We start from the raw sequence: 12,642 nt of genomic DNA on the forward strand, positions 1-12,642 counted from the left end.
GGGTGCCGAGACTGAATAAGGTTTGTGAAAGCAGCCAGATTCTTCCAGTTGCAGCGTAAAATGGATAAAAGATCATCACAAAACAAAAACAAAGGCAATAAAACACAAGGGCTGTTTTGTCAGTTCGAATACTTTCTTAACGTTTTTATACACGCGGTGACAGACCTCGGTAGCAAAATCTCCATTCTAATTTATAGCGAGCTGTACATTACAATAATTGTAAATGTTTGTTGTAATATTTACGTTAAAAATAGTGATTTTCTAATGACTGTTATAAATTTTTTAAATCCAAAATCATTAGAATAGATCGCCGCGCCTGAAAATATTCAGCCAGCCAATGGGAACTCGGCAATCACCGAAAAGCTCGGGAAAGTCAGGAGCAGTCGGTGACAACAGTGGGAAAAGACACGTAAACTAATTCACTGAGTTTGAAACGCACCTGATTGGCTTTGAGAATATAGTCTCTGCTCTTATTGGTTAGGGGCGGGTGCACAAATTGCACGGAGTGTTTTTAACCAATTACAAATCTGTCCAGGAGACAAATTTAATACGTAATAATGCTTGGAGACAAATTTAATACGTAATAATGCTTGGAGACTGATGTGCAGTCGTCTTGAGCAATACCAGTGGAAATATTCTAAGAAGAGAAATATTTCTAAAGGCTGGTTTTCATTATCACATTAGACTGCAGGCAGTTTGTTTTTCTCTTGAAATTCAGCAGGGATTATAAGGCGACACGCTTTAGCCGCAAAGGAATTGGGTCGAGACTGATAAGCACTCGTCTAAGAGACCCTAAGGGCGAGTCCACACTTTGCCGGAGGAGTTTGGAAACACGGTAACGGTGAAACCTACGTACGGTCCACACTAATCTGTCACGCAAACGGAACTTTCGAAAACGCCCTTCAAACCTGGGAAAATTAAAACGCCGGCTTTTCGTTTTAGTGTGGACGGAAAACATTTTGAAAACGGAGCTTTTCGAAAACGATGGCATCACGGTAATTGCGTCATTTCTCTGCCCGAGTTTTCCTCAAACAAAAACAAAATGACTGGTGATTAATGCGTTTTCAATTTCTCCGGCGTGGTGTGGACGGAAAGCATTTGATGCGTTTTCAGAGTGAAAACGCCGGTTTCCAATGTCTCCGGCGTGGTGTGGACGAGGCGTAAGAAAAAAAACTGGGTTTCAGCAGCCTACTAGCACATACGCAAAGGCAGTAAGATGTTGATAATTACAGGGTTGTCACACGTCAGGAAATGGTCAGGGGAAAAAATTCTTCAGGTCAGGGAAAAGTCGGGGAATTCTTACCTTGAGTGAGGGAAAATTTACATTTTGAAACAGGGAAAATTTAATTTAACACAGTTAATTTTCTACCATAAAAGTCAGGGAAATGTGGCAGCAATGTAATTAGAGCCTTTTGTCAGGAAAATTTCCCAACAAATAGCAGTCAACAGCACCCTACTTCATCTGCGTATGTTCTTTCTGGTTACGAGCTAGTGAAACTCATCCACCACACAAAGCAGTGCAGCAGGCCTTTAATACTGATGTTGAATTTGCATTGTTGATAAAATGTTACCTCTTTTTCCAACAAGACGTTTAGATATGATACCTTCTTAGGGTAAAATTAACATCCTTTAATCATTTTGAAAGCACAATACTTAAATCAACACGATGCCACAACTTACATAAAATGCTAATACTTCTTTTGATGTTTTTAGCTATAAATTCTACTTGAGCTTTCTAGTTTAAGTGTGAATCAATAACGAAGCGCGCGAAGTCTAAAAATAGAATGCAAATTATTAAAACCCCGCGAGGGTCAGACAACATTAGCGTGTTCTGAGAGAAATAGGAGGAAAATGAAGGCCAAATTTTCGTCTTAAAAATTGTTTTGGGAACACTTGCTTACACGCTTGAAAAAGGGTGAAATTTTCAACCATTCCGTTTTGTTTGTCTGAGTTTGTCTGAGTTATGACGTCATCGCGCGCTTCGTTATTAGTATGTCGCGGTGTTTTACAGCAATTACAAGCCCTGAGAAAAGCCGTAATTGAACAAGTGTAAAATTACGATAATTTCAGTCGATCATATCGATGAAGTAATGTTAACGTTTGACATCATGTTTAACCCTTTAAACTGCACTTAAATTTGTTCGTGTTTGATTGAAACATCTTCGTCGGAAGTCTTTGTAAATCCGGTAATCTTCGGGAAATGCTCGGAAAAGTTCGTGTGGCCTTCCGATAACTTTTCGAGACTCTTTGAAAATCTTCGGAAAGTAGTCGGAAAACTTCGGGAAGTCGTCAAAAACGTCATTATTATAATACAAGGTTGCTCGTAAATGTGGAATTTCTCTTCTCGTGTTCAACTTTATATCTCACTTGTTAGCTGCGCTCACTCGTCAGATATCGCGTTCAACACTCGAAGACAAATTCCATATCTACGCGCGCCCACGTCTTATTCCTTATTTATCAAACACTAATGAATCCTAACTCATAATCAGCAATATACAAGTATTGGCATGACCGGTTTCCATAGAAACAATTCGACCTGAAAAAACATCCTCAATTTTAACTTTCAGTACTTTTCGCCCAAAAGCGAGGTTTTTTTCGTGTTCCTATTATATTTCTTCTGAAGACTAAGAAAAGACCGGTTTGAATAAGTTCTGTTATAATAAACTGTTCTGGCTTCTTAAAGTTCTCGCCAATTTCACCTGATTAATCACTTCTTTGTCTTTGTTGACTAAAAAAATTGAGGGAGAGCTTTCATAAGAAGGAATTTACCGTTATCTAACTAGTCAGGCTTATATTTGTAGAGGACTTTGTGTTTATAAGAAGTTTCTAGCTAACCTTAGAGGACACACGGTAAACATCTAACGTTAACAACTCAAAACACGATAGCGAACTGGTATAACAACAAATTCTGCAGTCGTCGAGTGGGCTCTACAAGCTTCTGAACAAACTGCAAAGACGTATATAATACAAAAGAACTCTCAATGGATTTAGAGGATTTAGGACTTAAGACTGAATCTAAATACAAGCCTATAGGCTTCGGATCGAACGGCCTAATATCTAAATGATTTTTGCTTTTAAGGTTTCAAGAGTATATTTTAGAGTCTTCAAAGTTGGAAAAATGTTATTTACTGTAACTGTCCGCAATATCTGGCGATGACCGATAAATTTAATATCCAGGATTCCTAGAGTTAACGTGAACAGCCGCATTTTGATTAAATGAATTTTGCGTGACACGTGACACCCTTGCTAAACTAAGATGAATTAAGTCACTGTTGAATGCATCTCATTAAAATCCCGCCGTAAGTACTTTAATTCACTCTGATCGGTTTCCGATGAGGTCATCGTCCCACCATGCTTTGCACACCCTATCTAACCTGCAGTCGAACCCAAGTCTCTCAGTCTCCATCATGACCGCTTGCTAGACGGACTTCTGTCGTTTAGGACCACAGGTCACTCTAAGTATCAACTTTTTTTTAACAATTGGGTTGCCATGGAAATCCGTGAGACCGATCCCAGGTCCTCTGTCGAGGCTGGTGGGCTGTTTTCCAACATGGCCGACTTTCGCGGGCGCCGCCATCTTGAATTCTTAGTTCGGCTCCGGATTGGTCCGATTTTTCAAGGCGCCATCTTGGATTTGGAGAACAATAGAATTCACTGTTCTCCAAACAATAGCCTATTGCCTTTCTCGGCTCCTCATTGGTTACTGCCCATATAAGCGTCCATTACTACTACTAACATGGCGGCTAATCTACTCGATCGCGAGCCACTACCGATACCTTACGAGTACACCGTGCACGCAGAAAACAGCTGCTCTGTAGGCTAGAAATAATCTTTACTCAGTGATGCTTGACAGAAATAGAAAGAGCCTTGATAAGCCACACTGATCTGTAGCTGTCAGCGGTCTTTGGATGTTCCTCACCGAACAATTCAATTCTGATATCAAGAGCACCCTTGGCTGACTCAAGAGCGGCGGTGTAATCGCCCAGAGAATACTGTGTAACCCCTACTGAATGGTGGCTGTCAGCGGTATCTGAATGTTCTTCACCAAAGAGTTTAATTCTAATATGAAGTGCACGACTGTGTGACTCAAGGGCCGCGGTGTAATCACTCAGGGAATACTGTGTATTCCCTACTTCATGGTAGCTGTCAGCGGTCTTTGGATGGTCTTCACCAAACAATTTAATTCTAATATCAAGAGCACGCTTGGCTGACTCAAGAGCGGCGGTGTAATCACTCAGCGAATACTGTGTATTCCCTACTTCATGGTAGCTGTCAGCGGTCTTTGGATGGTCTTCACCAAACAATTTAATTCTAATATCAAGAGCACGCTTGGCTGACTCAAGAGCGGCGGTGTAATCACTGAGGGAATGCTGTGTAACTCCTACTTCATGGTAGCTGTCAGCGGTCTCTGGATGTTCTTCACCAAACAATTTAATTCTGATATCAAGAGCACGCTTGGCTGACTCAAGAGCGGCGGTGTAATCTCTCAGGGAATGCTGTGTAACTCCTAGTAAATGGTAACTGTCAGCGATCCTTGGATGTTCTTCACAAAACAATATAATTCTGATATCAAGAGCCCGCTTCTTTGACACAAGAGCGGCGGTGTAATCACTCAAGGAATGCTGTGTAACTCCTAATGAATGGTAGCTATCAGCGGTCTCGGGATGTTCTTCACCAAATAATTTAATTCTGATATCAAGAGCACGCTTGGCTGACTCAAGAGCGGCGGTGTAATCACTCATGGAATACTGTTTAACTCCTAGTGAATCGTAGCTGTCAGCGGTCTTTGGATGGTCTTCACCAAACAATTTAATTCTGATATCAAGAGCACGCTTGGCTGACTCGAGAGCGGCGGTGTAATCACTCAGGGAATGCAGTGTAACTCCTACTTCATGGTAGCTGTCAGCGGTCTCTGGATGTTCTTCACCAAACAATTTAATTCTAATATCAAGAGCACGCTTGGCTGACTCAAGAGCGGCGGTGTAATCACTGAGGGAATGCTGTGTAACTCCTACTTCATGGTAGCTGTCAGCGGTCTCTGGATGTTCTTCACCAAACAATTTAATTCTGATAACAAGAGCACACTTGGCTGACTCAAGAGCGGTGGTGTAATCACTAAGGGAATGTTGTGTAGCCCCTACTGAATGATAGCTGTCAGCAGTCTTTGGATGTTCTTCACCAAACAATTTGATTCTGATATCAAGAGCACGCTTCTTTGACTCAAGAGCGGCGGTGTAATCACTCCGAGATTGTTGTGTAACTCCTATTTCATGGTAGCCGTCAGCGGTGTTGGGATGTTCTTCACCAAACAATTTAATTGTGACATCAAGAGCACGCTTTTTTGACTCAAGGGCGGCGGTGTAATCATTCAGGGAATGCTGTGTAACTCCTAGAGAATGGTAGCTTTCAGCGGTCTTTGGATGTTCTTCACCAAACAATTTGATTCTGATATCAAGAGCACGCTTGGCTGACTCAAGAGCGGCGGTGTAATCACTCAGGGAATGCTGTGTAACTCCTAGTGAATGGCAGCTCTCAGCGGTCTTGGGATGTTCTTCACCAAACAATTCATTTGTGATATCAAGACCACGCTTTTTTGACTCAAGGGCGGCGGTGTAATCACTCAGGGAATGCTGTGTAACCCCTACTAAATGGTAGCTTTCAGCAGTCTTGGGATGTTCTTCACCAAACAATTTATTTCTGATATCAAGAGCTCGCTTGGCTGACTTAAGGGCGGCGGTGTAATCACTCAGGGAATGCTGTGTAACTCCTAGTGAATGGTAGCTGTCAGCGGTGTTGGGATGTTCTTGACCAAACAATTTAATTCTGATATCAAGAGCGCGCTTCTTTGACTCAAGGGCGGCGGTGTAATCACTCAGGGAATGTTGTGTAATCCCTACTTTATGGTAGCTGTCAGCGGTGTTGGGATGTTCTTCACCAAACAATGTAATTCTCATATCAAGCGCTTGTCTGTGCCACGTAATAGCTTCTGTGTAGTTGCTTCTATGGTATTGAATGTTGCCTAGGTCACAATAGTCCTGCGCTAGTTCCTCCTTGTGCTGGTCTTGACTTTTGCAGTTCTTTTCTTTTCTTTTATCGGTTTCTTGCAGTGCGTGTTGGTGAAAGCTTATCTTTTCCTCTGTAAGCGTTAAAGCGTCTTTGTCTCTTCCAATTGACTCTAGCACACCAACGACACTGCGATGAAAGTTCAACCAACCAGCTTGAGTTGTGTTGAGTGTTGATTCGTTTAGCATGGTAAGCAACAAGTTGCCAAACATTTGATTGGTGTCTGAGGTAGAGAAGTTTTTTACTGCGTTGCTCACAAGAAGGATAACTTGAACTTTAACAGGCAGGATTACCGAAGGATTTGCTTTGTTTGTCGGAATGACGCAGTGTTCACCAACTTTCTTTATTGCTAGCTCGGGCATAGGTATTACCAGTAAACAAGCAGTGTCGCTGGCATCTCTGCATTCCTTTAGTGCTTTTACATAAAAGCTGGATGACGTCACTGAATTATTTTTGCTTCGGTAATAGATTGCAAAAATTTGAAAAATAATAAGCCTCAAAATGGTGTGTTCCTGACTTGTGTTCATGGAAGAAAGCGCTTCTTCTAAAACATTCACTCCATCCTCCGTCTTTCCGATAACAAGCTGATGAAGTCCATAGTAGCACAAGTGTTTTCCTTTTTCTCCATTGCAATGCGAAGAAGTTTGCAGTTGAAAAGCCTTGGACACAGAAAGCAACTTCTTTGTGTTTCCACTTGCGCCCCAGGTCACCTGACCAAACGCCTTGGAAGTAAGTAGGCGCCGGTAGGAAACTTTATTCCCAGTCTGCTTAGCCGCCATTATCGCTGAATCGTAAATTTTGTTAAACGTACATCCCTCCTTCCAAAAGAGAGTGTCAAGAAACAACTCTGCTTTCGCCAAAACATCGAAAACTCTCTCGGCTAATTTTGAATCCAAACAACCATCAATTAGACTTTGAACGATGTTTTTTTCCTCTTCATAGAACTCAATGAATGCAGACATGGAACTGCCAGAAAGGAAATTCTCATTAAGTTTCTCAAACTGGGCAATGTAAAATGCATGGAAACGAGATTCTGAGATGAGAACTGTTTCTTTCATGCCACCTTCTCCCTTTTCTCTCGCAAACGACTGAATTAGTTTATGCATAGAGAATTTGCTAAACTCTGAAGAACAATCAATTAGAGATTTTCTCTGAAGTCTTCGTAATACCCTCTCTGCTTCGTTTGTTCTGGTTATCCCCAAAACAGCTGCGGAGATCTTTAAATCAAATTGCGCAGGAAGAATACACAAAGATACCAGTGCCTCTTGGTCTTGTGTAGAGAGTCTCTGGAAAGACGACTCGAAAAGAGATCTCAGTCTCGAATTGCTTGGATAATCAGGGTTGTCCAACATTTCTACAATGTTTTCTGTACGTTCCATGAATTCAAGATACTGACTTGATGGAGTAAAATCTTCAGAAATGGAGGAACACAGTAATTTTATGGCTAATGGAACCTGACCACAGATTTGTGAAACTTTTGTCAAATCAGAAGAGCTCGCTCCTGGGAGCAGTTCTCGAGCTAGGGTTTGACATGACAACTTGTCTAGCTCTCTTATTCTGACAGACTGGTGTCCTTGAAAATGTAAATCCAAATAGGGCAACGACTCTCTTGTGGTTAAAAGAAAGCTGGCTTTGTCACTGCGATTGAGGATTTCTTCAATGAGGTTGAAAACCTCCTCCTTTACGTTTGGCACACCACATTCAAACAGGTCATCGGCATTATCCAGGATTATGACACAGCGATCCGATAGTCTATCGAAAATTAAGCAAAGCTCATCATCAGCTGATAAATTCTGCAACTTATCAGTTTCAAGTGTCCCAGCCTGTCGGAACCGACTTAGAAATTTGGACGTTAAATCGCTTTTTGACTTGAGCCCACGTAATGAAAGAAAGAAGACGGGCAGCTCACGTGCTTGAAGATGATGACCCACTGCGATAGCAATCGATGTTTTTCCGAACCCTGGCGAACCCCAGACGGAGACGAGTCGGGTAGATTGGGAAGTCATGTAACCAACAATTTCTTCACATTCTTCCTCACGGCCAATGAAGTGGGGAACCTTTGGAGGAAGATTTGATTTCGGTAGAAATGTTTTAAGTCCTGTAAATCAATTGACCAACAAATAATAATTAAATAAACGAACGAACGAACGGCCAGATGGATGGATGAATATGTGCACTGGAGGATAGTAAAACATTGCTATTCAAGAGATAGAATATACCAAAACAAATATTAGGTAACATACTTTTCCTTCAGGCCAAAGTTTTTCGAAAGCTAATTATTGCTGGTGCGGGATTAGAAAAAAAGCATTTCTTGTTTATACTCTTTGTTTAAAGTCGATTTTTTCCCCACCAATTTGAAGGGGACAACAAATGTCTTGCGCAAGTCATTGCTAATGTTTTGTGAAACAAGTCAAAGTTTTCGTTTATCCTGGATTAGCTTAACCTTTTCAAACAGTGGGGAGGGGGGACTTTTGAGGGAATCACCAGCTTTGGCCGCTTGTAACTTTAAAAGCATTGAGGTAACGAACTCCTAAAATTTACTTGGGAACAAATTGGTTTGACTTATCATCGCTCAAGGATCTTGTTGTTTGAATTTTCCTGTTTTAAATGAAAATAACTTAAAACATTCTTACACTAGCGTTGTTCTAGATGTTGACTACGTTTGAGCTAGTTTTAGTGGTTTTCTAAAGCTTTCGAAATAAACATCATAAAATCCAACATGGCGTCTCTTCAGAAAAACTGACGCATTTCTTTGTCGTATGACGTTATAGTTCCATGTTGTGGACTTCAAAGGAAATAGCTTGAATGAGCTATAAATTCTCAGGTTTCAGTGTGATAGCTCTAATGTTATGGAGTGACGGCTCAACCACCCCTTCCCCCAGGATCCGTGAGACCACGAAATTCCGTCTGAATATTGTTAGTCCTCTTTTAATTAATCGGGCCATCTCGTTTTAGGGGTTTGATAATGCGAGCAATCTACAGTTGATAAGTCACTCTTATGTTGAGATTTCTTTTCCGCTGACCATATAGACGGCTGAAGCATTATAATTTTACTTTCACCGCTAGATTACGAAAAATGCTTTCTTTTACACATGGGTAGCTATAGTCGACGGTTACTCACCGAAACGGCAAAAAGGGTAGCGTTCTATTTTAGCGTGCCTCTACTCTTACAAGTTGGATGTAGACAAAACCTGGACCCCCCTTTTGGAGCCCCCTTCTGGACTCCCCTTGTGGAGCCCCTTCTGGACCCCATCTGGCCATCCTCCTCTGGACCCCCTTCTGTACCCCTAAATTTTTTTCTAGGCCGTTTTCCCCCAAAGGTCTTACATTTTTTGCGATTGAAGCACCAGAAACATTTTTTGCACTTGGCCGCTAGCAACGCCCCTAGAATGTGCTGGTCAGCCGAAACACCAAGATGGCGGAAAACAAAATGGCGGGGGTCCATGCAAATTGAAAATTTGCAAGTTTTTCGAAAATTGTCCGAGTAGCCGATTGCTAAAAAGTTAATGATTCCCCTCGGAAATACTAAACGAGAACTTGAAAATGCGTTGCGTGAAGGGGAACACCTTCTTTCGAGCTGAACGCTGAATCGAAGGAGACTAAAGTGAGAAAGAAGCGGTGGTATGTAGCACACGTATTTTGTATAACTTTAATTCATTATCATCATTTTTTTTTCACCGAAAAAAATTGAGGTGTCCAGGAGGGGGTCCAGAAGGGGGGTCCAGAAGGGGGATCCAGAGGGGGGGTCCAGATTTTGTCTACACCCTTACAAATCCTCAGTCGGCACCTACTGATGTTTATCAAAGGATTATCACTTCAAGTAAAAATTCGGGAGTGCTGCTTACTTACCTGGTCGCTGAGTATTGATTAGGTCTTCAAACTTTTGATTCATCTCGGCAATTTTCTCATTCGTCATTTCGGCTTGGTTTGCAGTTGCCTTTTCAATGGTCTTTCTCAGCTCTATGGAGTGTTCTTGTCGTTCCTGTCTTGACTGAGCAAGATCTGACCTCATACCCATTAGTTCATCCTCCACATTTTCCTTGAGAAAGGTGATTTCTGTTAGCAACTCCTTTGTGATGTCATCTTTTAACTTGCAAACTTTTTCTGTGGGAAAGTCCGACTCAGTCAAACTTCCAACGGCATCAATAGGGTCAGTCGTGACTCCGAGAGCCTTAATGGCGTCTTTGGTGCGTTGAATGTATTGATCAAATGTCTTTTTGTTAATCTCGGAGCTGAATGAGTGACAAAATGTATTTCTTAGGAGTCGCAGCTGATCAATCGCCATTGCAAACGTTTCAGCCTTATTTCTGCCCGGACTGACCACGGAAGAATAAAATGCTCCATGAGGCAGTTTACGGTGCTTCAAGTACAAATCACTGAGTGTCCTGTGATGACCTGCCATGTCCGGTAGGGTGAATGATTTCGCGTAGATAGTGGCCTGGAACAAGGCGCTACAATCCCATTCTTCGTAAGGGAGGTGTGTGGGTACTTTGGTCTTACCACCCTCTGTAGCAAGGAACATGTTTCGCACAGCAATGGAGTCATCCCACGGCTGGTAACCAGGGAGATGTGCAAAGGTATTGTCCCACATGTGTTTGAAAGTTTGGCGTAGCACCTTGGGGAACTCATTCAGGACAACGAAAGCAAACTTAAAATAGTTTAACTGTTCGTTCGTAAACGGCTGTAGAGCCATTACTGATAGCAATAAACTAATCCTAGTGAAAAGTGGTTATACTGCCAGGGCGACAATACTGTTCCTGTTAAAAGAACAACAGAGAACAGTTGTTATTGAAAGGTGGCCTTGGTGGCGATTGAAAAATTAAAAAATTAAGACGAAATCCGATAGGAAATCGAGCGATTTCAATTTTTAATGGACAAAACCTGGTACCATAGTAACTTTAAGTATGTTACAGTCCTTTTTATATTTTCTAAAACTGTTGTCTGAGACAAGACCAAATACAATTTCCCATATGTAATTGAGAAAATAAATTTCAAAGTTCAGAGAAATTGTGCAAATGAACACAGGTAAAATTTCATGATCAGTTTCATTTCAACAGTATTTTTGACAGTACTTTCAAATGAACTTTAAAATTTTGGTGTTGTTTAGTAGAAATGATTTATTTTGAGAGGATGGCACAGAAGTTTGCAATACAATGCAAATAATTTTGGTTCAAAGTTTTTGTCCCCTTGTTACTCGAACTTGTGGTAAATTCCTTCTTTAGCTTATAAAAAATCAAACTCGGGTAAAACGCTCTTTGAAATCATGGATGGATAGTTTTTAAGAAAAAATCACAAAGTGTGACCACAATAGCTTGAATGCTTTTTCATAAGAAAAGATTCAAACCAGTGTGGGCCCCCAGGCTATATACATGGAGGAATACAAAAGTTCTTAGTTGTATACAAATTTCTAAAATTATTTTTCAGTCCTGGCAAGATTATTTTTGTTCTTGATGCACTTTTCCCCGCGAAATAGACAAAGCTCTGTCTTTTACCATGCAACATAATTACAATACAGTACCCTTAATTAATGCCGTTTCGAAATACCAGCAACTGTCATAACTTTATGCATAACAAAGACATCTAAAATCGTCGGTTTCAGTATCGCGTTGATTGCAGATAATTCAAAATAAAAGGCATCAAAAAGAGCTTAGACTTCTTAACATTATTGCAGAAGGTAACGGATCGATTTTAATGCAGTAGATTGTCTTTGCTCAGTTTCGCAACACGGTCTTGCGGCGTTTTCATCCATGGATGCTTATGGTATTTAACAATTAGAACATATATGAATTTGTGATTCCTATAGCTTGATAGCTGACGAGGGTGCAGCCCAAGTTAACTATCACGCATAGAAATCGAGAGCAAATAATCTTATTGTTTTAGTACAAATCTGCTAGTTGTTCAAAACTTATCTAAATTCTTTTCACAACAGACACTTCGAATTTAAACGCAAAGATGCGCCCGCCATTTTGTTAACAATCGCACACTGCTAGGCTACTCATTATCTAACACGTAATAGATAGTGAGTAGGCTAGCCAATAAGAGAACGGCATTTGTGATAGAACGCAAGTAGATTTATACTAAAAACTGTTAGTCCTTATGGTCGATTGTATTCCAAGGGCTAGAAATAAAGCGAGAGAGTTCTATTGTTCTGCTGTTATCAAGCGGAGCAAAATCGAATGATTCTGCGATTAAGTTTGAATAAAATTGCCTGGTGATTAAATCGAACTTTTCATGTTGTCTGATCAGATGGAACCCTTGGAGGAGAAAAATCATATGTTTAAGAAGGTTTTAGTCCTGGATTGAGCGAAAAACTTTATATAATCTGTGGTTCCGCTTCGAATGCCTTGTAAACAACAAGTTACAACTCTTTCACTTACCTTCAGGATTCTGGATATTTCGATGATATTCCTGGTAGAAAAAAGAATTCTATGCGCGATTTTGGTTAAATGAAACAGCTGACGGAACGTTAAAAGCAATTCTGTTGAATTATTCCTATTGAATAACCTTTCTAGTCAGTCTCTTTCTAGGAATTAAATCCTGTGGCGTGATAAACGCCTAACACATCCGAGAATATAATTA

General features: G+C 40.8%; 2 protein-coding genes and 1 long non-coding RNA gene across 8 annotated transcripts in view; 1 reads left to right on the forward strand and 2 right to left on the reverse strand.

Moving 5' to 3' along the window:
* LOC149102704 (uncharacterized) overlaps positions 1–12,642 on the forward strand; it is a 234,512-nt gene that overhangs the window by 193,860 nt on the left and 28,010 nt on the right. The window lies entirely within an intron of this gene.
* LOC110043911 (uncharacterized) overlaps positions 1–12,642 on the reverse strand; it is a 222,544-nt gene that overhangs the window by 80,833 nt on the left and 129,069 nt on the right. The gene's annotated exons all lie outside the window — the stretch shown is intronic.
* On the reverse strand, positions 1,606–12,622 carry LOC149102716 (uncharacterized). Its single transcript, XM_089274060.1, has 3 exons — positions 12,441–12,622; positions 9,913–10,820; positions 1,606–8,161 (listed from the first exon to the last, which is right to left on the reverse strand). Exons 2-3 carry the CDS (start codon positions 10,754–10,756, stop codon positions 3,837–3,839), a joined length of 5,169 nt encoding a protein of 1,722 aa, XP_089130186.1. The 5' UTR covers positions 10,757–10,820; positions 12,441–12,622; the 3' UTR covers positions 1,606–3,836.

Source organism: Orbicella faveolata, unplaced genomic scaffold, assembly GCF_042242905.1.
Source record: "Orbicella faveolata isolate gen_17 unplaced genomic scaffold, um_ofav_v1 contig_35, whole genome shotgun sequence".
Classification (NCBI taxonomy): Eukaryota; Metazoa; Cnidaria; class Anthozoa; order Scleractinia; family Merulinidae; genus Orbicella; species Orbicella faveolata.

Bases quoted from the DNA above. Each gene is read 5' to 3' on its own strand.
- LOC149102716 (XM_089274060.1), bottom strand. From the start codon at position 10,756: ATGGCTCTACAGCCGTTTACGAACGAACAGTTAAACTATTTTAAGTTT. The intron at 8,162-9,912 runs GTAAGTAAGCAG...ATTGATTTACAG, and splicing joins AATCAATACTCAGCGACCAG to GACTTAAAACATTTCTACCG.